The 26,583-nt window shown below is 42.2% G+C and overlaps 3 protein-coding genes across 3 annotated transcripts; all 3 read left to right on the top strand.

Annotated features, from left to right (window-relative positions):
- The first annotated feature begins 926 nt into the window (after positions 1 to 926).
- On the top strand, positions 927 to 2,867 carry LOC119770593. The gene has a single exon (XM_038265789.1). It carries the CDS (start codon positions 927 to 929, stop codon positions 2,865 to 2,867), a length of 1,941 nt encoding a protein of 646 aa, XP_038121717.1.
- A 467-nt stretch (positions 2,868 to 3,334) lies between these two features.
- On the top strand, positions 3,335 to 26,541 carry LOC6045134 (negative elongation factor D). The gene is made up of 3 exons (XM_001862501.2): positions 3,335 to 3,607; positions 3,670 to 4,752; positions 25,856 to 26,541. The coding sequence occupies exons 1-3, from the start codon at positions 3,485 to 3,487 to the stop codon at positions 26,456 to 26,458; spliced, it is 1,809 nt and encodes a 602-aa protein (XP_001862536.1). The 5' UTR covers positions 3,335 to 3,484; the 3' UTR covers positions 26,459 to 26,541.
- On the top strand, positions 13,222 to 15,375 carry LOC6046972. The gene is made up of 2 exons (XM_038249602.1): positions 13,222 to 14,503; positions 14,558 to 15,375. The coding sequence occupies exons 1-2, from the start codon at positions 13,322 to 13,324 to the stop codon at positions 15,263 to 15,265; spliced, it is 1,890 nt and encodes a 629-aa protein (XP_038105530.1). The 5' UTR covers positions 13,222 to 13,321; the 3' UTR covers positions 15,266 to 15,375.
- Positions 26,542 to 26,583: the final 42 nt, after the last annotated feature.

Raw genomic sequence — 26,583 nt, 5'->3', positions numbered from 1 at the left:
ATTTTGATAAACATTACTGGAGTTTTTTTAAACCATTTTTTTCAGTTTTTGCTTTTTAGGTGTTTTTGAAACCGCCTTGAGTCAGAGGTATTCAAAAACACCCAAAAAGCAAAAACTGATTTGTTTTGTTGAACCCAAGTTGAACCTTTTCAAAAAAAAAACTCCAGATTAGTTCCTCTTTCCAATGCTACTAAAAGATCAAAAATTGGTTGAACAATTGATTTTTGGAGAATTTTCAGGGTAGAGTGTTTTAAAAATCAGTCTAATCTCCTTTGTAAACTCTTGCCACATGATAGTGTTGCCACAAACTGTGTTAAATTTGGCTCAAGTTACATTGATTTTTATAAAATTATTTGTTGGACGAGTTGGGAAATGAAGTGCACCTTCTGTGCAAAACTTTGGTTTGTTTTCATAGCGTGTAAATTTTCCGTGTACATTCAAATGACACAAATAATAAAGAAACAGAGTTTAGCGTGTAACAGAAAAGGCAAGACGCGCGCGTTTTTACTCGATCCGTTCGCGGAAAGAAAAAATCCGAAAAATCGAGAAAAATACAGTCCACTCGAAGTAAAACGCAAGAACATTGTGGTCCTTCGAACCGGATGCTGAAGTAGTGGTCCGGGAGTGACGGTTGACGGATTTCGACGGGAAATCCGACTTTGAACACGGTCGACGTGTCCGTGTGTGCGCGTGTGTGAGACGTCGAGGGGCGTAGCACCCACGCCGCGAAAAAGTGCGCGATCCGACAGTCAGTGCTTTGGAAGACCGGGAAGTGCTCCGGAAGATCGGGAAAAGGTTCCGAAAGACTGGACTAGTGGTCCGGAAGTGACGGAGAAATCCGATTCGTTCGCGTGATTGACGTTAGCGCGTGTGAGAGTGTTTGTGGGACGTCGAGGCGTAGCACCACCTAGCGACGGGCATGGATGATGTTGAGAACGCCCAAAGGTGGTAGGAAGAAGACGCCAAAGAAGAAAACCCCCGCGAAAAGTGACAAGAACGGTGACGCTCAAAAGAGCGATACGCAAGAAGTGAAAGTGGTTCCGGTTACGCCGATCAGCAAGCAGCTTGAGGAACAGCGCCGGAAGGAGGAAGCTCGGAAGATGGAAGAGCAGCAGAAAGTGCTGATGCGGCAGCGGGACGCGGTGGCGGAAAAGCTGGACCGAGTAAAGGCAGCCATCAAGTCGAGCACCGAGCAACTGAACCAGAACTTGAAGAACCTGCACTTCCTGAAGTTGCAGTTGAAGACGGTTGAGGCCTGCTACGGTGAGTTCAATGCATTCCAGAACCAGATCTACGGACTGGCACTCACTCCGGAGCAGGAGAAGCTGCACCGGGCGTGCTACTTAAAATTCGAGACGCTTCACAACATTTTGACGGTTCAGCTCAACGAGTTGATCGAACGGCTTTCAAAGCCAAGCGTCGCGCTCGTTCCGGCCGCCCCCGCGTGTGCAGTTGTGCCGCAGTACTTGCCGCCGCTCAGTGTGCCCTTGCCGAAGTTCGACGGCACTTACGAGAACTGGTTTTCGTTCAAGTGCATGTTCAGGAGCGTGATGGACCGGTACCAGGGTGAGGCTCCGTCGATGAAGCTGTACCATCTACGGAACTCGTTGGTCGGCAGGGCAGAAGGCGTGATCGACCAAGACATCATCAACAACAACGACTACGAGGCAGCGTGGGCTCTCTTGGTGGAAACATACGAGGACAAGCGAGTGATAATCGACAAGCACATCGAAGCTTTGTTCAATCTGCCGAAGATCACAAATGACGACGCCGTCGCGTTCCGGAAATTGATTGACACGTGCGTCAAGCACATCGAGGCGTTGAAGAATCTTCAACTTCCTGTCGACGGATTGGGTGAGCAGATGCTGATGAACCTGCTTGCAGCAAGGATGGACAAGGAGACGCGGTTGGCGTGGGAATCGCAATGGAAGGCCGGCGAGCTACCGACGTACGCGGCCACGATCGCGTACCTAAAGGAGAAGTGCCGAGTTCTGGAGGTGGTGGAACAGTGCAGTGTGACGGTGGAAAAAGTGACGCCGCACAGATCAGTAGCGATGCTGATAGCTGGTACGCAGAAGTGTTCCGTATGCAACCGGCAACACGGCTTGAACGGGTGCGAGCAGTTCAAAGGAAAATCCGTCAACGAGAAGTACAGCCATTTGCGGAAATGTGGGTTGTGCTTCAACTGTTTGAGGAGAGGACATCGCGTGGCAGCATGTACGTCTACGAACACCTGCAAGATCTGTGGCAATCGGCATCACACAATGCTGCACACTGGTGGAGTGAAGAAGCAGATGGTCGTTCCGATCTCGACGGCGCCAGTTACGTCGAAGCCAATGGACAAACGCCGCACTCGACCTGCCAGGAAACAGACCCTTCTCTCGACCGCCGTAGTACTCGTCGACGGTGGAAGCAGCGGCCCGCACTTGTGTCGAGCGCTGATAGACTCGGGATCGCAAAACCACTTCGTCACGGAACGGTTTGCCGACAAACTGGCGATCAAGAAGGAGCGCGCCGACTACCAGGTCAGTGGTTTGCACGACTTTAAGACGAGGATCAGCAGCCTGATCCGAGCGACGGTTAAGTCTCGCGTTGGCGATTTCTCGACCGAGCTGGAGCTGTTAGTCACTCCGAGTATAATTGATGACCTGCCGCCGGAATCGATCGACATCACAAGCTGGAACTTACCACCGAACATCAAGCTCGCTGATCCGGGGTTCAATTCGGCAAGCCCAATCGATATGCTGCTGGGAGCAGAATTGTTTTGGAACCTGATAAGGTCAGGTAGGATCACGCTGGCGGAGACCATGCCCTCGCTCAGGGAAACTGAGTTGGGATGGGTTGTCGGCGGTGTGTTGAAGCATTGAAGCGGCAGAGGAGCAGGAAGCGAGGATGGAGGTTTGAAATGCAGTCATTTCAACGTGGGGAGGATGTTGGACGAGTTGGGAAATGAAGTGCACCTTCTGTGCAAAACTTTGGTTTGTTTTCATAGCGTGTAAATTTTCCGTGTACATTCAAATGACACAAATAATAAAGAAACAGAGTTTAGCGTGTAACAGAAAAGGCAAGACGCGCGCGTTTTTACTCGATCCGTTCGCGGAAAGAAAAAATCCGAAAAATCGAGAAAAATACAGTCCACTCGAAGTAAAACGCAAGAACATTATTTGTAAAAACTTCTACCTCTCCAGGCCAAAAATTACAACGCTCAAATCTCTGCTACTGTACCTACCCAAAAAAGAGTACTTTTGTTTCACTATTCTTCATTTCCACGCATCACCCCCCGGCGTCCTGCGCTCTCCTCCTGACAGCCGACCCTGGCACAAAACACAAGCCAACTTTTGACAACTCACTCGCGCGACGACGACGACGTTTCCAAAACACAACACAACATTTCGCTGCTGTTTACCAGATTTTCGCGGAATTTCGCGGATTTGTTGGGTAGGAAAGTGCGTTCCAAAGTGTAGAGTTCCCCCGCGGGTGCGAAATGGCCGCCATGGACGAGGAGTACGAGGAGGACGGATGGATCAACCGGAACAACCAGCCGGTGGCCGCCGGAGCTGGAGTCGCTGGCATCGTTGGCGGTGGTGGCGGCGGCGCCGAGGAGGAGGTGAGAAATTTGGACATTGTTTTTTTGCGGGGAATTTTGTTGACGATTTTTGGGAATTTTAGGCCGACGGTCACGACGAGCCGCTGGAGAACCCGCAGGAGGTGCTGGGGGAATGTTTGAGCAAGTTTGCCACGAATGATTACATTATGGAACCGGGGATTTTCGCCCAGCTGAAGCGGTACTTCCAAGCGGGAGGAACGCCCGAGCAGGTCATTAACCAGCTGTCGGCGAATTACACGGCCGTTGCGCAGATGGCCAACCTGCTCGCGGAGTGGTTGATCCTGGCGGGGGTGCGCGTCACGGACGTTCAGGCCATGGTCGAGAACCACCTGAAGGACATGATCCTGAAGACGTTCGACCCGAAAAAGGCGGACAAGATCTTCACCGAGGAGGGTGAAACGCCAGCCTGGTTGACGGAGATGATTGAGCATCATACGTGGCGGTCACTGATTTACCGGCTCGCCGAAGAATACCCGGACTGTTTGATGTTGAACTTCACGATCAAGCTTATTTCCGACGCCGGCTTCCAAAGCGAAATCACCTCCATCTCGACGGCAGCCCAGCAAATCGAAGTGTTCTCGCGCGTGCTCAAAACGGCCATCGCCAAATTCCTGAACCACCCGGACGACGGTGCGACCGCCATCCAGGAGTGTGCCAAAATGGTATGCCACGGCCAGCACACTTACGTCTACAGTCAGGTCCTGATCCAAGTTCTGTCCCAGGAACCCAAAGGTGGTTTCATCATGAAACGCCTCGCCCAGGAAATCACCAAGTACGCCCTCAAGAACAACCACAACGTGACCCCGATCACGATGGCCCTCAATTCGGCGCGCCATCCCCAAGCCTGCGAAGCCCTCACCTCAATGCTGACCCGCAACGCGCTCAACCCGGCGGACATTACCGTGCTCTATCGGAACTATTCCTCGCCGGAACCCCCGCCCATCGACCTCATCCGAAACCCACAGTTTCTGGACCTGCTCGTGGACTCGCTCTTCAAGGTGGGCGTCAAAATCAACCAGGAGCATAAGGCGAAGTACATCTATCTGTTGGCGTACGCGGCCAGTGTGTGCGAGACGCCCGGCAAGAAGGGTCAGCCCAAGGGCCACCGGAACACGAACAAGGACGAGCTCAAGCCGACGATTCAGGTGAGTTTAGCATTTTGAATTATTTAAGGTGTGACTTAAACAACTCCCTTAATGTTGGGAACGATTGGTTTGAACCTCGTTTTGCGCAACGCGATGTGGGTATGTTTCCATACAAAAAAAAATATGTAAAAAGTGATTATTTTGATTATTAGAATTTTGCTGCTATTAGGGCCTTCAACTGAATGCCTTATTTCTCAGGTCTGCAATGTTTGATAAAAATGTATTTAATGTTTGGAAAAATAATCCGCATTAAAACGTGAGCGTGATTGCTGGCGACGCCACTGTTCACAATTTTCGCTCGAGTTTGAGCCTAAGTCGACTCGAGACTCGAGCCAAAATTCTTACTGAGTGTCGGCCAAATGTTCGTCAGGTCCCTGTATAAAAATTGACAGTTCGCAAATTGACGCTGATGCGAAAAGCGTGAGTCGACTATGTTGGGATGCGGCAATGGATTTAGCTAGAGACCTTAAATAGAGAGACTGGTCTAAGTTTGCTAAATCGATCTGCAACGTATGGTGTCGCTCGTACTGACTCAGAGCAAGGGTGAGATGTAGGTTTAAGGGCAGTGCGTCTTCGTCGGGAACCTAGTGCATAAGATCGGTCAAGGCCCGTTCTTACACTGAAAATTGTAAATTGCGAATGAATCAACACATAATTATTGATTTTGAAGGTGAACGAGAACAAAAAAATAATAAAAACCCATATTTGCCCCCGCGGTGGGCTTGTTTCGGTGGCAAATTTGCTACCCTACCGGTGGGGATGACGAAGTTTTTACAAGGTGGCAAATTTGATCTCGGTATTCATAAGCTGGGTGCAAATTTGATTTGCACTCCAGTGCTGCAGATGCTCTAAGAAAATTTTGAAATTCAAATTACAAGTTTCAACATTTTAATGAAAAAAGTGTTTGAAAATTCATCTACACCAATACAATTGATTTGCAAACATTGAAATATTTTTAGACGAGGCCGAACATTGTTAATATGATTAAAATGACCAACAAAAATTACTGCGCATACTCAACTCTAAAGAAGCATGAACTTTGAAGTTCCCCGAAACACGTGCGCTTTGATTTTTCAAAAATATTTAGATAGGTCCGAATGGTTTTCCTCGACATTTCAATAGGACGGACCAGGATTTGATGCCTAAATTTAATGGACCTGATTGCTCCAAAAAGACTCATTCACTCGCGATCACAAATCGAACGCGACAAAAACTGAGAATTTTGGCTCGAGCCTCGACTCGATTCAGGCTCGATCTCGAGCCAGATCGACTCGAGGCTCGAGCCAAAATTCTCAGTGGGTTGATACCTCCCGCTCTCGACGTTCCCCTAAAATCGACATAGTGACAGAGAGAATCCACTGTAACTGGAGAGTCTCCACTCTGACCGTCGGTGGACGGTTAATCGAATTATGTTTTTCTATCCAATCTAATCTATCTAATCAGACCCTAGCGCAGCCAATCTTTCGAAAGGATCCTGGAAAGTGCCTCAAGTTAGATTCCGTCTAGCATTTTTCTAGTCATTTATTAACATTTGTAGTGCGCTATAGAGTTATTTACGTGCGCATGTATTGCGTGTACGTACACGAAAAAAGTAAGGTTAAATTTTGTCCGACCAGCAAAATCAAATGGTGGGCTAGTGTGTGTACGCGAAACGTCATAAAGCTCTATTGCATTGAAACATCAAAAAAATCAAAGTCAAATTATTCGCTCTACAGCATTGCCTTGGCGTTCTCGATTGCGAGATTCCTACTCGAAGCGCCACAAGCATTGAAACATCACAATCTTTAAAGCGGCCAGGCCTTCCGCGTAATGTCGTATCGCAGAGACAAGACTCGTTTTGAAGTGGGTTGAGTTTGAGCACAGAGTGTTCGAACCTGTGCGAACAACAACATAATTCTGAATCGACAGGGGAGGAAGAAGCTTGGGAACTAGGGTGCCCAGAATATGGGACTTTTTTCAAAACCAAGCTGAACATTGTTCCTTGAGCTATTTTAGAACTCTGATCCAAATATGAGCTAAATCGGTAAACATTTACCCGTTGATACTCGGAGGTGAAGTTTGTATGGAAAAAATCGAAAAAAATGTATGAAAACCCCAATTTTCTAACGGTTTTGTCTGCAGAGTGCGCTACTGCCATTCAAATATGCTAGGAAATGTGATTCTCATAAGAAAATTTATTGCTCTACAACTTTGTAGAACATACCAAAGCTGTAAAATTTGGTCCTTAAAAGTTATTAGCGATTTAAAAAAGTAATTTTTGTATGAAACAATGGGTTAATCTTGCAGGCCAAGGATTGATACCTAAGAGCATGCAATGGCACTGACCTTGTTGCGTGCTCTTCGGTTGACGTCCACGTAAGGAACATCCTGGAAGGAGCGTAACTAACTACATCCGTAGTTCTGTTAGATCATCCGAATTATCTTGATTAGAACAGTATAGCTCTGGTTCCTTGCGAGTGTCCTATTTTCTTACCTCCACGTTGACTTGGTTTTCATGATGACCTAGCTGGTGGCCTGTGGAAACGGATCGTAAACCATTGACCACCGCGGGTCAGAGTCGAGACGGCTAAAAGAAAGGGGCGCGACAATGTGGGAAAGGGAAGTAATTTGTGATTGTAGACGGTATTGTTTTGATTCGCAGTATGTTGAGTCAACTGCTGTGGATATACCTGGAACATCGCACAACGGGGTTTCTCTTCTCTTCATTCTCAGCTACCACCTATCTCCTATTTTTATTTTGCTCTTCTGATTTCCAATTCTTCACTGATTCTTCTATTTAATATCCAACATTTGATTTTAATTTTACTAACTTTTGATTCTCTTATCTCTCAAAGCTTTTCCACTCTTTTCTATCAATTGATACTGCTGTAACAAACTTTGTTTTGGTTTTTTTTTACTTAAAAATATACTTTTCCTTAATGTACTAGTAATATCAAGTCTAATTATCATTTGCCTAATCTTTTTTGATTTTATTGCGAATTTATTTATTTGAATAATTCATTATCTGTCCTATAAATTATCATTACTATAATCTAAGCTTGTTTTGTATCTCTATTTAATAACTATTGTCTAATTTTACATCTAATACATCTAGCTTCTCATTTTTATTCTTCAAAATACGCTCATCATTCTCTTACTATTGATACTTGATTTTTATAAAAAAATCTCTTTTACTGTCTATTGTTTTCAATCTTCACCCTTTTTTCAAACAAGTGAGGTTTGAGCCCTTACTCAATTTATGGAATGGTTAAAGGATTAACATAAATATTACTATTGTATTTTTGGTAAACTTTTATAACATGCTTAGGACCAAAAATTGTAACAAAACACCGCGACAGAAGAAATAGCAACATATAAACACGACTCAACACTAGGAAAGGTTTCAGGAGAAAACAATACACAGTAAAATAACAATTAGTGCTTGAATTCAAACTAAAAATAAAACAGTTTTTGCTTTAATGAAAGTTGATAGGCACACTCAGAGCCGTACCTAGGGTCCACGGCGCCCTTGGCGAAGCATCAATTTGGCGCCCCTCCAAATTTTTCATCATTTTGATATGTTTACTTAAATTTTCAGCGATTGCTTCAAAGAGTTTTAATAATATAATGGTAATTGATTGAATAAATATCACAGCTAAAAAATCCAACCACAATTTCATTCTTTGAAGAATATTCAAATTAATGTTTTATTATTTATCTTTCCAATACAGATAGGTTGTAACGAAAAGGTGCTTTAGGATTGATGTTGACTGAAAATAGCAGAGTGTTAAATTTCATTGTATCAGCATTTTCCTGCATTCCTGAAAAAATAGTTTAACTGATTAGAAAATGGACTCCTTTTCAAACTTGTTTTTGGATGGATTCCTTTTGAAACTATTTTTTTCAATTTATTTTTGAAAACAATATTTCTTTTCTCTGTGACTGTGTTTTTTGATTGATATAAAATTCCTAAAATTTGTTTTTTGAAAATTCATAGCTTCAAACAAAGGCAATTAGTTTTTACCTTTTTAACGCATTGAAATTTTTTGTGTTTATCTTTCGACAAGTTTCTTAAAATTTTGTTTAAAAACCATTACACTCAAATAGCGGGACGAGCGGGAATTCCCGGGAAATCGACCATTTTTGGACCTCTTGATTCCCGGGAAATTTGGTCGAAGCAAAATTATATAAACAAATAAAAAACAAATTTAAAATTCGAAATTGTTCAGAACATTGGGTGTTCAATGTAAGATGTTCAAGTTCGAATGAACCAATGCTTCTCTTATCTTCTAATTCAGAAAGTGTAAATTTTAACTTATTTAAAATTCCAATAACTATAATTGGTAAACTTAAAATAATGTGGACCCCAAAATTAACCTAAAAGCATACTTAGCAGTTAGCCACAAGAAGAAAGTCTATTTTTTATATTTTTGTTTATTATTTTTAAGAGTATAATTTTCATATCCTCTTTCAAGCATAGCAATTCTTATAATCCATTTTTTTTTTATTCTTATTATTTTAATTTCGCTGTATCAAGGTAATTTCCTTTTTTGATGTCATGGAGTAATTTTGTGTTTCGCTTAAACCTCAATATTAAATTATATCTTAGAAAAAAAAAATTCTGGAAATCTTTGTAAAGTCCGCCAAATGTGAACATTCGGGTTTTCCGGATCACTATTTCTTCAATGCATATTTACAGTTTTAAAAAAGAAAAAAAATTTGAATTGTTGTTTTGAGTCGCTATTTATTATATTGTGAAAATCCCGATACTGGGAAATTATATATTAGCTATTTTGTTATTTCACAAAAATCTAATAACAAGTTCATACAACAAGTTGTATTGCAGATTCAGAAAAAATCAAGAAGTAGATCATAGTTCCCAAAAATAATGAGGCTACTAATTAACATTTCATTAAATAAGCATGAATAATTCGTAACTGAATTCATTGAAAAGAAACACATTTATAACTTTTTCTTTATACATTACTGGCACTATTGGCATAGTTATAAACACTACCAGGTCCTGGAATTCCTGAAATTTCAAATTCAACTCTCGATTCCCGGGAAATTGAAAATCTCGAGAATAGTCACCCTCTACACACAAAGCTTTTAGAACCGTTTGTGTAAATGTGAAAATTTAGGCGAAATTACACTGGATAGCCCAACACATGGAATCCATGAAATAAAAAAATGTATGTGAAAGATAAGCAACTTTATCCATTCTATTAAAACATAACAAAACAAAAATTTTCATAAGAAAGGTTACTAACATTCTTCAAATTATTGACCCTAGAAGCAAAATTAAGTGGAACTTTGTGTTTTCCCAAAAAATATTGCTGTTTTTGGAGTTGGAATTTTGCTTTGGTTTAAAATCTAATGGGTCCGCGATAATGGTGTTTCTGCAAATCAAAATTATACAAGAAATTGTATAATATTTTACTTTTACGACCAAAAAGTTGGTAGGCATGCCAATCTATGCAACTTTGTCGAAGACACCCAAATTTTACTTTTTCACTCTTGCTACAAGCAATTGAATACAAGCAGCAGAATATAATATATTTAGAGCAATTTATGTGCTCTTAAAAAAACAACATTTTTATGTTGAAAAAAAAATATTTTGCTAGAAATTTAACAAAAGTCAAAGCATTTTTTGTGTTAGAAATATTCAATTTAAACACTTCAGTATTTTGAAAACGTAGGCCAATCTCAACGCAACGTTTGCATTTAAAACGATAAAAATATCTCAAATGCCATTTTCTTTATACTTGCAATATCTTATTCTTTTTATTTCAGATTTTCAATAGAAATGTGTTAATTTCAATTAAATAGCTGATTATATAAAAAAAAATACTTCAAAACATAAAAAAGCTTGATGGTTCCTGATGCTGGAAAAAATGGTGAAATTTAAATTGAATTTTATATACTGTAGTTGAAATATAAAATCTCTAGCTATTTCAAAGAATTGTTATAAAACCCTGAAATTTTTGCCACTTGAGCGCCCCCTTTGATAAATGAATTCTCGATTAAATTTTCAAAAGGCCCTATCTGCATAGGAAACCCATGAGGGATAGGTTGTTTTGAAAATTTAATCTAGAATTGAGAGAATTCAATTTTAAATTTAATTCTGGTACAATTATTGAATTAGTTGATTTTGGCGCCCCAAGTGTTATAAGTAATATTTGTAATATTCCGACCAAGATAATCGAGTTATTTTGTAGTCCTACTTTAAAATTTGGCGCCCCTTTTGTTCTGAATACCTTTCTAGGATTTTAAAATAACATGACAAATTTGTACAATCATCGTTTTCGGCGCCCCCCAAGGGCTGGCGCCCTTGGCGGTCGCCAACTGCGCCAACCCCTAGGTACGGCGCTGGGCACACTATAAATGGTTAGGCGCTTATACTTACATCAAACCCTACGTAATGTACCACCCCCGGCCGAGTTAAAATGCGTAACCGGAAAAGAAGGTGTGCATGCCTGGCACGAACACTCAAAGCGTGTTCTAGCGTGCTGCTCGTACTGACTCAGAGCAAGGGTGAGATGTAGGTGTAAGGGCAGTGCGTGTTCGTCGGGAACCTAGTGCATAAGATCGGTCAAGGCCCGTTCTTACACTGAAAATTGCGAATTGCGAAAATTGCGAAACAATGGGTTAATCTCAACCAATTTCGCTCAAAATTTGCTCAGATGCTTAAAATAACCCAAAGATCTGTTTTTCGCTTGTGGAGCAGGGGGTTATTTTTTCTGGGCACCCTAGTGGGGACACACCACCATACGCTCCGAGATTTGATTGTATTCGTTAGGAGTACCATGCTAAGCAGTTTTGGGACTCCGGGACCCTCTGGGATGGGACCACGAATGCCCTGGACACTATTTGCCGTGGTTATAGCGCCATAACTCGCTCGTTATGTTTTTTCTATAAGCAATACAGTGTGATGATCTGACAATTATTGACAATGTAGGGGAACAGCATCTAATTCCAGCGTGCCTCTAATGTTGGCAGGTCAGAACTTTGACATTCAATTAAAACTAATTAAAAGCGTTTTCAACTGAAATCGAGTGATAAATAGATCAATAAGAAGTGAGCAAGCAAGTTTCTTTTATAAGTTTTGCAAAATTATCTATTTGAACAGTGAAAATCAGCAAATTGGATAGAGTTAGGAGCGAGTGCTTAACCTGCCAAACATACGAGAATTTCCCCGACAGATGTATTTTTAGAAAAAAAAATCAATACTATAACTATTACAGCCTATGCAGGCTGAGGGATGGTATTTACTCGTTTCCTCGCCGATGGCGAGGGCTTTTAGATATCGTCCCTCGCTCAAATCATCAAATTTTTGGCGTTCTCCCAAAACTGCATCAAGAGAGCGAAGCGAAAACGACGCCGATGAAATAGCGAGCAACGAACAAACCGATGCGTAAGACGGAAAAAATCTCTCACACAGCCAGTCCCCTCGCTCAAAAAGCAAGAGAAAGAGCAATCGTGAAATTCTCTCGCCCGTAAGCCCTGTAGAAATGAGTTCATTTTTGTGCGTGAGCTCCAGTGTATGTATACAGCAATTTCGTGTGCGTGCCTCTCCGGTTGGAACGATAGTTCCATCGGAGTCAGCGAGAGGGTATTTCTCGTCGATGTGATGGGCTTTCGATATTCGCGATAGCAAGCCAACCATCACTCGGCTGCGAAAGAGAAGAGAAATTTTAAGAGACGAGGAACGCACCGAAATCGATGCCAACATTTCAAAAAGCATCATGTACAAACCATGCGTTTTGAGAAAAACGCATTTGAATGTTGAGCATCCATTATCAATTACCATTTTTCTATAAAAGCAAAATAAGATGTTCTAATGATAACAAGCGATGAAAAACGTTGCTTTTGTTGATACTTGATCATCCATATTCAATAAAACATTATTTCCGTAATTTTATTTGAGAAAAAACAAACATAACTTCTTTTGAAATCACCAACGTCGATATCACCCTGCTGTCACTGAGGGGGGCGCTTTGTTATGATTCGTTTTTCTTCGCCGAATGTACATGGCGCTTTTTTCATGTTGCTTTTTTTCGTCACGAGGTTTATGTAGCCTTTTGTTTGACAGGTTGACAGGGCTATATAAACAGGACTGCTGATAGCAGAGATTTTGTTTATGTTACTTTATTTAAAATCATGATTAAACAGACTTTACTGAAGTAACTTTTGCTCATTTTTGGTGGAGAGGTAGCTTATTAGAAGTACTTTCAGAATATACAATAACCCAGAAAGAGTCAAAATGTACATGATGCCTTTTGAAATGTTACCGTCGAAATATGCATCAATGATAGTGCGATGGTGATGGTTTACCTACCCTGGCAGGCTCATTCGGTTGATTTCTTGGCAGATTCAATTAAAATTTGTCTATCGCTTCACGCAACAATGCCTGACAAATCTTGAGCCGGGTGTTTTCTACAGGGTTATGTCGACAAATTGTCACCCAGGTTTCCTGTCAAATTTCTCACTGGGTGTGCTTTTAAAACTGTACATCAAACCAAAATAACGGTCCCGAAAGTCGCGTTCTTTTTTTTCCTCCCGCTGCTGATTTCTCCCCCCGAATCGGAACATGGAACATTGCGAAATCTGCCACCAACCGGTGGCCCACACGTTGCGTTCGACGGCCCGAGGCCGAACGGGCATCGCGTGCAGTGGCACCTCCTGCGGCGGCCGAATCGTCCACGCCAAGTGTGCCAACCTCGCGGGACCGGTGCTGGAAGCGCTGACCGGGGGCAGCAACCTGGGATTGTTTTGGTTCTGTGAGCGGTGCCGGCGTCATCCGGAGCGACGCGTGTTGGCCGAGCGGAACCGCCACCAGGAACTGACCGAGCTGAGCGCGATCCGGGTGTTGGCCGCGAAGATGGTCGAATCGGTGGACGAAAATCTGAACCACGTGAGGTGTTTGGTGAGGGGCGAGGAGGATTCCGGTGGTAAGGAGGACAAGGCGTGCCAGTGGCCGGAGGTGGAACCGGAGTTGCCGCCGCTGCCGGCGGAGATTTGGCAGAGCGTGTTTCGGCACCTGGCGGAAGCGGATCTGTTGAGGGTGCGTTCGACCTGCCGGCGTTGGCGGGACATGCTGGAGGGTTGTACGGCGTTGCGGGAAAAGTTCCTGCCGCGGTTCCCGAAGGGAGTGCTGATCGATGGGAATTACGCACCGCAGTTTCTGTTTCCGGCCGCTTCGAGTATCTTTTTCGGGAATGCCCGGATCTTTGAAGTAGGTTCTTGGTGGACGCGGATTGGCCCAGGGCTGACGGAGATTAATTTTTGTGAGTGTAAGTGCGTGCTGGGTGCGCTGCTGGCCATGCTACGCGAGACGCCCAACCTGAAGGAAACGTCGTGGAATGACGTCATGCTGGATACGGTCGAGGGTTGTTCCGAAGTGGACTTCCGGCTTAATCAAATGGAGAAGTTCATCTTCAAAGGTGATAGAGATGCGAAGGTTTTAAGCGTTATGGAGAAGCTTTGCCCAAATTTGAAAATCCTCCTGATTAATTCGGACGAGCTGAGCGATGCCGACATGGGGCGCGCAGTCAGTTTCGTGACATCCGTCCAAAAGACCTTGGAAACGCTCCAGATAACCGTCACCGACAGCGCGATGGAGCAAATGTTAAAGCTGGACCAACTGAGCCTCAAGCAGCTGCTTTTGGACGGAGATGAAATTACCGACAAGAGCGTCGCGGTCGATTTGTGCCGCCGGATTCCCTCGATAAAGGGCCTCCATCTGCAGAGTGGGTTCTCGCTGCGAGGATCGGTGAGCATGGCTTCGTTTCCCCTTTAAACAGTATTTAAAAATTCATCCTTACAGGACCTCAAAGAACTTGGCGAATCGCTGCCCAACCTGGAGTGCTTCTCGACGCACTTCCCGCACCAGATGCAAATACTGCCAACGTTCCTGGCCCATCTCCCCACCAGTCTACGCCATCTGGCCCTCGTCGGCGATAACGAGGAACGGCACACGATCGAATTCACCACCGCCAACGTTGGCCAGGGCTGTCCGCACCTGACCCACCTGGCCCTTCACGAGATAATTCTCCCCGGCGACAGTCTCCAACAGCTGACCGCCAAATCTCCCCAGCTCACCTCCCTGACGCTGGAAACCGTCGACATTAGAGACTGGCCCGCCCTGTACGCGGCCTTCGCCGAACTGCCACGCCTCGTGCGAATCCATCTGTCGCTGGTGAACACGCAGGAAACGGTCACCGAAGGCGGAAACGTGTTCAACGAGCTGCCGAACGTAAAATTTCTCAAACTCAACTATTGCGACTTTGACGAGGAGGAGCTTGCGGCACTGCTGGGTGTTTTGCCCAACCTACAGCAGCTCAAGCTGTTCAACATGTACGAAAAGGTCGGCGATGACGTGTTGGGGATGATTTGTCGGAAATTTAAGCGCCTCAGCGAGCTCAAGATCGTGGGCTGTTCGTTGACGCCGGCGCAGGAGCGGCTGATTTATGCGGAGTTAGGCGGCGCGTTGCGTTCGTTGGTCATTTCGGAGAATCGTCATAATTGTGACTAAAGTGGACCCAGAAATACACATAAAATGTAATTAAAGCGCTACAATAATGAATTGTACATAAAGAACATATCTTGAATTATAAACGAACAGTTATTTAATATATTTCTAAATTACTATTTTTTTTCACCGCCATACGTTTGTCTGAAACTGCTTTAATTGCTTTTTACTGAAAACCAATTAAAATATGTTTTGTTTCAGAGAAAATGTTCGATTAAGTGTCGGAGGCCGTAATGGTTGTAACGACGTATTGCAAATATTACAAACTAAGCCGAAATATGATCTATGCGAGAAAGAGAAAGCAGATTCTGATGCAAACAAACCAACTTCTGTGCCACCACAGACAAACAAACGTAAATCTTTTTTCAAATCCCTCAATCAGCTATCTAACGGCTGATTTGAACTCTAATGTAGTTTTCGAATCATCCACCCGCAATGGGATGGCGCTACAATCAAGGCACAGTCAGCTAGCGCGCCAAACGGTTCTGTGTTTGTTTTGCTCGTTCCTTTCGGTGTCGAGTTTTTTCTGCTGCTCAATGGGGACAATAGTTTTCATGTTACAGATATTATAGTGACTGTTTTTAAATTTTTAGAAATTTTGGATTTTTCATGAATTAGAATTAAGATTTTTGAACTTAACTCGCAATTTTTTGCAGTTTGGGGGATGATATTCCTCGGTTGACGAGGAACATCCCGAAAGGAGCCCAACCACATCCGTAGGGCTGTTCAAGGGGTTGGAAACTCTTAGATCTATAATTATTATGTCAACCAGTATATCAAAATATATGTTAGTATACTTATTATTTTCTTTACCAATCGCCAGTATACTTACCAATATACTGAGAGTATCTTAATATACTAACAGTTTATTGCTGTTCGGTAAGTATACTAACAAGTATACTGGAATATCGTTAGTATACTCAGTATTCTTAAGTAATATTAGAGTTTCCAGCCCCTTGGGGCTGTTAGATGGTATGGCCATATGGCAGAGAGTATGACTCTGGTTCCTTGCAAGTGTCCTATTTTCTTATCTCCACGTTGGTTTGGTTTAGTAACCTAGCTGGTGGCCTGTGGAAACGGCTCGTCAACCTTTGACCAGCGAGGGTCAGAGTCGAGACGGCTAGAAGAGTGGGGCGCATCAATGTGGGAAAGGGAAGTATTTTGTGATTGTAGACGGTATTGTTTTGATTCGCAGCATGTTGAGTCAACTGTTGTGGATGTACCTGAACATCGCAGAAGGGGGTTCTCTTCATTTCATTCTCAGCTACCATCTATCTCCTGTTTTTCACTGATTGTTCTGTTTATTTACCATCCATTTGATTTTGATTTTATTAACTCTTGGTTCTCTTATCTCTCAATGCTTTTCCACTCTAATTAATGTGCTTTTTTTCCTTAAAAATATACTTCCTGTTTATCGTTGCTTGTTCTTTATTGATTAACTTCTTTATTTATTTATTTGAATAATTCTTAATCTGCCCTATAAGTTTATAGTAATAAACAGGGGTACCTAACCTTTTGGCCATGCGGGCCAGATCTAATTATTCGGAATCAGTGGCGGGCCGGAACAATTGTTTGATAGAAGTTGAAAAAAGTTAAATATTTTTCATATTTTTTCAGAAAGCTTTTTTTTAAATAAACAAATTAAAAAACCAGTGTAAAACGTACGCTGGGTGGGGAGAGATCGGACAGCAAGTCGAGTAAGAAGAATAACGCACGTCTTGTATGTTGCACTGGTGAACAGCGAAAGAGAGCGCGACAACCGTCGCGATGTCGTTTTATTCATTTTCTTTGTGAGTGTATTAGTGTTACATTTTTAGTACAGTTGTTTGGCCCAAGGCCCGTATGCAACAACTCCTTCCCCTTTCGGAAGTTGTTTCTATAGTCTAAGATTAAACTAAAAATATTTTACAATTCACTGTTTCCAAAGTAAAAGAATTCACTTCTAATGCTAACAAAATCAATTCATTTTAATTCTGATCAAAATACATTTCTCTATATAAATCCGAAATCGCAATTCAACGACATGAAAAAAATCCAAAGTTAAACATATTTAAATTCGAAATCCTGTTTAGGTTTACGCAAACGTTTTGAACGTCTTAAGCACACTTCCGGCAATTGAGCCGCATCGACTTTTCTTTTTCTGGCCCTAGCCAGCTCGGCGTTCGAGTATCCACGGAAATCTCCATCCTCGTCTGCGCTTCCGGACGCTCTCAGCGTCGCTGGTTGCTCCAGGTTCATGTTTGCACCGGATGCCGTCGGAATTAGGATATTTGTCCTCGCTTCCTCACGAGCCCGGTATGGTCGCAGCTGATCTCTATGAGCGAGGATTTCCCCGCTTCCAGCCAACACCTGGAAAACGTTTGGAGAAAATTTCTTAATAAAGCTTGCTTTAATCCATCTATTTGGTATGCTATTTTTATTATTCTTGTACCACACCAAATCCCCAGCTATCAGCTCATCTAATTCGTCCTTTGACGTCTTTCTGATTGCTTTTGGTACATCTACCACTTCATCATTTGGGGTTGGTAGCACAGTTAAAAATTGTTTATAATGCTTTTTGGGATTCAGCAAGTCCAAAGCTGTTTTTGGTTTATATAAAAATACTCTATCCGAGGGAAATTGCCCACTACTCGTCACAATGTTATTACGATAATTCATTAAAAATAAGTTAATCTGATCCTCCAAATCAACGCTGTCCAAATCCGGATCCAACAAAAACTTTTTCAAAACATCCTTAGTTGTTCTCACTAGCCTTTCGGCTTGTCCATTGCTTTGTGGATTATAAGGTGGACTTTTCATCACCTTTATTCCTTGCCTTTCAAGGAAAGAAGTGAAAGAATAAGAGTTGAAAGGAGGACCCCCGTCCGATACCAGAACATCCGGTAATCCAAATCTCGCAAAATACGATACCAATTTCTTCACAACTTTTGCACAATCCGTGCCCCTCTTCATCCATTCTACTTCCAACCACTTCGAAAAAGAATCAACAATCAACAAAAAAGTATGATTGGAAAAGTAGAAGAAATCAATGTGAATCCTACTAAAAGGTCTAGTCGTAGGTGTCCATTGAGACTCAATCTTAGTTTTTGGTACGATAGCCATACTTGCACAGACGTCGCACGTAGAAACATATTTTTCAATGTCTTTGTTAATCCCAAACCAATAAACCTGCTTCCTTGCCAGTTGTTTCATCTTAACCATCCCTGCGTGGTTGGCATGCAAAAGCTTCAAAATCCCGCTTTGCATTTTACGTGGTATAACCACCCTGTCTTGGTACAATAAGCACCCATCGACTTCTTCCAAATCACTTTGATTTGCGTAAACGTCCAGTAAGCGTTTGTCAATCTTTTGCGGCCATCCAACACGCAGATAGTTCATAATTTGCTGTAAATAAACGTCGTCAACTGTTGCCTTAGCAAACGAAACAGAATCTAAAGGGAACTCCCTACTAAAGTTTATGCTCCGTACAATATCTTGATCCAATTCAGCAGGAACCGACTGCTCCAATGGAAATCTCGAACAAAAATCCGCATTTCCCATTTTCGCAGAAGGCCTATACCGAAGTTCAAATTTATAAATAGAAAGTTCCAAAATGTACCGTTGGAGTCTCGTTACAAAAATTGAATTTTTTCCTTCTTTGCCGAAAATACCTAGCAATGGTTTATGATCAGTGTAAGCAATGAACTCTTGTCCGAATAAATACTTATGAAATTTTTTAATTGTACAAACCAAAGCCAATGCCTCCAAGTGAAGAATAGGATATTTCTTCTGCGCGTCATCTAAAGTAAAAGAAGTAAAACTAATCGGTTTTTCAACACCATCAATAACATGAGCAATCACTCCTCCAAGGCCATAGCCCGATGCGTCAGAAACCACAATAATGTCTTTCTTTGGATCATAAAACTCCTGCTTCAACCAAAGCCTGTTTACTGTCATGAAAAGCTTTATCACAATTATGATCCCAATTAAACTTCACATTCTTTCTTAACAAATTGTACAAATAAAACAGCTTTGAAGACATGTTAGGTATAAAACGATTGTAATAATTAATCAAACCTAAGTAAGATTTCAGTTCATTCTCATTTTTAGGAACTTTTGCCTTTTGAATTGTCGAAATTTTATCTGGACTGGGCATGAGACCTTTCTCACTGATAATGTGCCCTAAATATTTCAAATCAGAAACAAAAAACTTGCACTTTTCCCAGTTGACTTTAATATAAGCCATTGCCAAACGATTCAATACAATTATCAACTTGTTATGACAGTTATCCAGGGTTTCTCCCGCAATCAAAACATCATCAAGATAGCAATAAACATTTTCAATTCCTCCCAAGACTTGATCCATCATTTGTTGAAATATCGATGCACTTGGGGAAGCACCTTGTGGAAGGCGATTGTATGTATATAAACCTTTAATTGTATTTATCACCATGAATTTCCTGGACCTTTCCGACAATGCCAACTGCGTGTAAGCTCCCTCCAAATCTAGAGCACAGAAAACCTTACAATTTGCCAGTTTAGCAAATAGGTCACTCGCAATTGGCAAAGGGTAAGTATTTGGAACTAAGACCTTGTTAATTGAAACTTTGCAGTCAATAACCAGTCTTATCTTATTATCCTTCTTCATTACGATTATTACTGGTGAAGCCCATTCACTAGATTTCACTGGAGTAATAACGTTTTCTTTTTCCAATCTGTCCAAATATTCCAAAACTTGCTCCCTTAAACGGTAAGGCACATCATATGCTTTCTTAAAAATCGGGACATTAATTTTTAAAACCAATTCGGCTTCAAAACCTTTGATAGGTGTAGAAAAATCCTTGATAAAAACCTCTGGAAAATCACTCTTAATTTGCTCAATCAACTTGTCACCATTTGGCGCTGTTACTCTGTTTACCTGCTCATTAATTGCTGTATTGTTAGAGAAGAACTGTCTCCACTGTGGAAAGAAAACATCCATCCAGTTTCGACCAAACAAAGGAATAAATTTGAAGTCCGTATCTAAAACAATAATTTTCAAATTGCGTTTCAAACCATTAAGTTGCACTAAAACATCAGTTTCTCCCCAGATCTTCAACTTGTTCCCATTCACAACTAAAAGTTGCTTGGTACTCTTTAGCAAACGCTTATTAAAAAGATTGTCAAATTGCAATTTTCCCATCACAGTCACAGTTGAACCACAGTCCACTTCCATTTCAACAAAAATATTATCCAACAAAACGTTGATCAAACAAGGCTCACTAATCTTATTCAAGGACGCAACACACATACACTGTAGATGTGTCGAGATCAACATTCCCACCAGTGCTCAGCCGCCCCATCATGCTAGACAGCTGTCTCTCCGCACCAGTCTCAGCAGACGATCCACCTGAAGGTCCAGCTGACGATCTACCTGAAGGTCCCGCTCTGTCCTCAGTAACAAAGTTTACCGCTTCCCTTCTCTGGTTCCTCAGCCTGAAGCACTTCCGCTTGATGTGACCCAACTGACCACAGTGATCACACGTCATGCGGGAATAGTCCGTCCTGTATCTGAAGTTATTGTTTCCCCCATTGTAACCATTGTTATTGTTGTTGTAATTTGCATTTCGATTAAAATTTCTGTTGCTGTGTTGAAATCGAACAGTACGCTGAGAATTGTGAGCTTGTGGTGAAATGTGTGCACGTTGTTGATTGTTAAAATTTTCCTGTCTATTGTAGTTATTTGCTCTTGTGTAATTATTTCGATATTGCGAGTTCTGCCTATTATTGTATGGGTTAAAGCCAAGTCGCTCCCGAACTGGCCTTCTAATTTGATTGATGTTCCCTGGTGGTGTGTGTGTTCGTGCGTTGATTGCGTGTACATTTGATTTTGCAATATTCCATGTAGTAATATATTTGTCCATTTTAGCAATCGTCAATTTCTCCTCTTTCAAAAGTTGCTCTTTTAAGTCATCGTCAGTTAAACCCACTAAAACCCGATCTAAAATTGCATTATCGCGAAACTCCCCAAAATTGCAAAACTCGGCCTGGAGTTTGACCGCCTGGACAAACTCTTCAGCGGTTTCGTCAGGATGCTGAATCCTCTTGCTGAAACGGAACCGCTGAACCAGGTCCGGTTCAGTCTTATCCAGTTTTTGTTTGAGTTTTTCAACTAATTCTTTATAGGTTGCTTTATCGAGATCAGATTTTTTGTAAATAGTTTTCAGTTCAGAGTATAAGTATGAACCACATAAATTCATAAAGTGAGTTTTCATCAAGTCGGACACCTTCTGTGCAGCCCAGTTCGTGTTCCTCCAGACTGTTTTGAACAGCTTCGACAAATTCAATCAGATAAACGTAAGGAGCGAACTTTTGAAACTTTCTCTCGTAACTTAGCGCAAGTTTCTTCAAGTTTGGACAACACTTCCGGAGGACGGCCAGAACTTCTATGTCGAAGTTATTCGCTAAGTTTAACGCTTCCAGTTTATCCCGCCAACGACGGCAAGTCATGCGAATCCCCAGCAGCTGCCCCTCTGTCAGCATCCCGAAAACCCGCTCCCACATCTCCGCCGGCAACGCCGCTCCCTTCCAGCCATTCTTCCGCTTCCTCCCTCGCGGAGTCTAATTCGCGACCATCCGTCGGGCCAACTTCCGAATCGTGCCCAGTTCCGTCAACTCCCGCTTGCGGCTTCCCTCCGTCGTCGTCTTCCGACACTGCTCGCAGGCCCAGAACAGTCCGAGCTTCCCGCCGGTGAGGGCTTCCAGTACCGGTCCGGTCAGGTTGGCACATCCGGCGTGGACGGCGGTTCCGTTGCAGGAGGCGCCACTGCTACAAGTGATGATGGTTTGGGTGCTGCCCTTCCTGGCCGCTGACGAAGACCGCAGCTGGCGGGTTTCTGGCTGGTTGCAGATTTGGCATTGGTCCATGTTCTGTGTCGGGATCGCTTTCGGAAAGATTTCGTAAATTCGCTTGTTTTTTGTTTTGTTTGTGATGAATAATGAATATCAAATGTGACAGTTGAAAGTTTCACAAAATAATAAGTCAAAATAATAATAAGTCGACATAACCCAGTAATAAAATCTGTGTCGAGAAAAATCTAATAATTTTTTGATATCGGCATTGATATCGGCGTGTGATCAGCACTTTGACATTCAATAGACAAATCCAGCGAAAGCTCAACGCTGCTTTTTGATGGTGAGAGATTTGACAGCTCCCATACTAAATGTCTCGATTTTCATACTTTTTGTTAATTTTCTTCTAAAATAAAACACTTAACATATGAAAACTATACATTTTTGGTGCCCAAAATTCCTGCTGAATCGAATGGTGTACTTATCTCAATTGCAAATTTTTTAAACAGTTTTTATTTTAATAATATTCTAGACACATTTTGTGCACCTAATCAATCAATACTTTTATCAGGTGTGTGGAAAGAGCCATGTTGACATCGGTCGCGTTTTGTTTCGCCGGGAACTAGTTTGACAATTTTGTGTTGTTTTCGGGAGTTATTTGGCCGAATATGTAGTGGAACTTGAATATAGTTGCAAGGGCTACTAGGGAAAAGTGAAGTTTTTGTGAAGTTAGGTGATTTTTAGTTTCTTAGAGCGATTCAATTTTGCCGTCCTGTGCAAAAAGTCATCGCTATTCGCCTTTTTTCTCCCTCCCAGACTAAAGGGAGAGAGAGAGTGAGTTAACGTGTGTTCGTGTTTTTTGGTGACCGCCATGGTCGACGTGTGTCACTCATGCGCAACGGCACTCAAGGCACTCACAGATGACAGTGCGCGGGGTACAGGGACAGCGCAATTTTGTATCCCATAATAGTTTTTTTTCTAGCATTTATAAAATGGAGGTTTATTGCTTGTGGTATAAGTCATTCCGGTTTACGTAAAAATTAGCTCGAAATAACGCAAATTTAGAAATTGAAATGAGACCAAACAAAAAATAATGTTCGAACAAGTTGCAACTTTGATTCAGACTTTCCACAGCCGGCTGTCTAAGACTGAATCGATTTTTAAATAATCATAAATTTTCACAACTTACACTAGTCGATTCCCACGTATGCCGAAGCTGGAAACTTGATGAGAACTTTCCATTATTATGTTTTTTTATAATTTTAAATATGCTGATTAATCTCATTACAAAAAAAAAGTTTTAATATTAACTAAGTATGTTATTTCAATCGGTCGTTTTAATTCAACTTCTAACTCTTACATTCCAATAAAACAAATATATAAATAATTAATGTTCACTCCGCATCGCTGTAAGAGTTTAAAATCTTAAGTTCAATTATGCGTTAAATCATTTATAACCTCGAATTTCGCTAAAACACATAATTATTTAAAGAAAAATATATTTTTTTTGTACTCTTACAGTCGGTAGCATGAGTTTAATAGCTAACTTGTTAAAACTGTGTTTAATCAGCATTGCTTTCATCAGAGAAAATGGTTGGTTTAGTAATACTACAATCGATTTAATCATGCACGGCTTCGTCGCGTTGTTTCTGCCGTGGTTTAAAATATGAAACATATAAATCATGCATCTTTTACACTATACAGTCACAAGTATACGTTTAATATTAAAAAACTAACTCTACTTGATTCGCCCGCAATACCTTTCGGGGTATATCCTAGGGTTCTACCTCTCCTACTAACATTGAGTCCAAAACCTACAAACATCTATACCACTAAGGTGACGTAGGGGTCCCTGCGCACTTTAGATAGGTGTTTACTAACATTCCTTCATTTCCCCGAGGATAGCTTGGACCCGGCGTGGACCCCCTTATGCCCTGGGCTGTATTACACACTCATCAAAAGATGAAGACATGGTATCTCCCGTGTTGGATTATTGTTCCGGATGAGGGTCTAACACAACCAGACCAAACAGTGGGATAAGCGTTGTGGAGCCTTCCGGTGGTGAGGCGTCCTCCAAATGCTAATGCTAATGCTAATCAATCAATACTTTTATCATAAATAATCATTTTATTGCTTAAAAATTGAGTTTTCCTGAGCTCCCATATTCAAATACATGGAAGCTGTCATTTCTAACACCATTGGCCACCTAGCGGCCATTTCAAACTGGATACGTCTATTACAGCAAATCAAAAGCGTTTTCGACTGAAATCGAATGAGTAAGCAAGTTTCTATCAAAAGTTTTTCAAAAATAGTTGTTTTAATAGTGTAAATCAGTTGGACAGTTGGGCTCACAATCCGAAGGTAGTCAGTTCGAATCCCGGAGTGGAAGAGAGGTAGGTTGGGTTAAAGAAAAGAAGAGAGAGTGAAGAAAAAGTTGAAGTTTGCAGTGGCGGTTTTGTAAATTCCTTGGTAAATTCTGTAACATTTTCAATATTTGCAACTCTTTTGGCACTCTATGAGCTCGTAAGGTTTTTGAAAAATGCTTAATGTAAAGTATGCACTTCGGAAGAAACCGGTCAAGAAAAATTTCAAATGGGCAGCAGCGGTAGCGAAAGCAAGCCAGAGAGGGTGAAGAAAAGCCCCAAGAATACGTTTCCTCTTTTTTGTTCTGCCGTTCGTAAAGCTGTCCCAGTAAAATCTATCCGAATTCTGAAACGGAATCTAATTAGAATTGTATACAAATTCCGTTTCAAACGCAACAACCGGTTTCGTGTTCGAACCGGTTGTTGCGTTTGAAACGGAATTTGTATACGATTCTAATTAGATTCCGTTTCAGAATTCGGATTGATTTGACCGGGGTTTCTTGACCCCTTTCCTTCCGATCTCCGTACTAGCCTAAAATCGCTAAGGGGCTCAAAACTGGCAAAAATCAAAACGCATCGAATTGACAGAAAAACGAAACGAAACTATTGGCACTACGCCCCCCGGGGCATGGCCTTCCTCTAACGTGGGATTTCTGCTCCAGCGCCTCTGACGAGACAGGAGAAACCGGGACCGACGTTTTACTTCACCATCCGATAGAAGCTCAGTGGATAAGGCGGGAATCGAACCCGCGTCTCATAGCATCATCGGGATCGGCAGCCGAAGCCGCTACCCCTGCGCCACGAGACCCACAATTGACAGGTTAAATCTAATTTAAACTTCAAAGTCAAAGCGCCAGGTTATGTCGCAACCTATCATGCTCATATACACTAGCACTAAGCAAAGCGCTGGAAGAAAAAAGAACTAAGCTGAAAATAGGAAAATGGGTAAATAAAATGCATTTGGGAAATATTTCTTTTAAATGCTTGTAAAAGGAATTGCATGACTTGCACAACTTTTAATAAAATCAAAATAAACAGAAATGTTCACAAAAAGCTGCTCTACTCGTTATTGTACTTAAGACCATGTAAATAGTGCACACGAGCTGTCAAATGACGTAAAACCTAATTTAGGTTTTACGCCGACTCAATTTTTAGGTTAGAAATTTGACAGCTTGGCTGCACTGTTTACATTTTTTGCACGTGTGTCTCAGCAAAAATGTGTGTGCGTGTGCGCTCGTGACGTCACGCTGTAAAACCTAATATTTCCCCTCCCTTCTTTATCTGGATTTGATCACCCGGAATTGAACACCCTACAATCCGGAGTAAATTAAATGTCAAGAATTTTAACAAACGTGTCTTTTTTAATTTACTAGTATTATTTGAGTGATTTAATCTTGTAACTTTTACTTTATTTTTACAGGCCGTCGAAAAGGTGCACACCATCTGCAACGTGAACCGCGGCTCGACCGAGCTGATCGCGGAGATCTCCACCCTGTACAACTGCATCCGCTTCCCGGTGGTGGGCGTCGGCGTCATCCGGTGGGTCGAGAACACCGTCACGGAGCCGTCTTACTTTAAGCTGTGCACCGAGAGCTGCCCGCTGCACTTGGCGCTGCTGGACGAGGTCGCGTGCGTCCACTCGTCGCTGCACGACCAGATCCTGCGCCTGCTGATTCAGCTGTTCGAGTCCAAGCAGGACGAGCTGGAGATTTTGGTTCAGCTGGAGATGAAGAAGATGCTGCTCGATCGGATGGTGAACCTGTTGGCGCGCGGTTGCGTCGTCCCCGTGGTCAAGTACATCCGGCAGTGTTGCACCAAGGGCGACACAGACATCTCGCTGATTCGGTACTTTGTGACGGAAGTGCTGGAGACGATTACGCATCCGTACTCGCCCGAGTTTGTGCAGCTGTTTCTGCCGATGGTGGAGAACGAGGAGATCACTGGGTCGATGCGGGGTGAGGGCGACAACGATCCGGTGTCGGAGTTTATTGTGCACTGCAAGGCGCACTACACGACGATCTAGATGACGGTGAGAGTATGTAGAGTTAAGATTTATTATTTCTTTTAAAAACGAAAAGTAATGAATTATTTGATAGGATAGTCGAACGAGGATGGTTTAGTTGGATCCGAACGTCCTTGAATGTTTTG

The sequence above is a fragment of the Culex quinquefasciatus genome, chromosome 1 (assembly GCF_015732765.1).
Source record: "Culex quinquefasciatus strain JHB chromosome 1, VPISU_Cqui_1.0_pri_paternal, whole genome shotgun sequence".
In the NCBI taxonomy this organism is placed as follows: domain Eukaryota; kingdom Metazoa; phylum Arthropoda; class Insecta; order Diptera; family Culicidae; genus Culex; species Culex quinquefasciatus.
The sequence above is the reverse complement of the archived record's forward strand: the minus strand, read 5'-3'. Positions and strand labels throughout refer to the sequence as shown.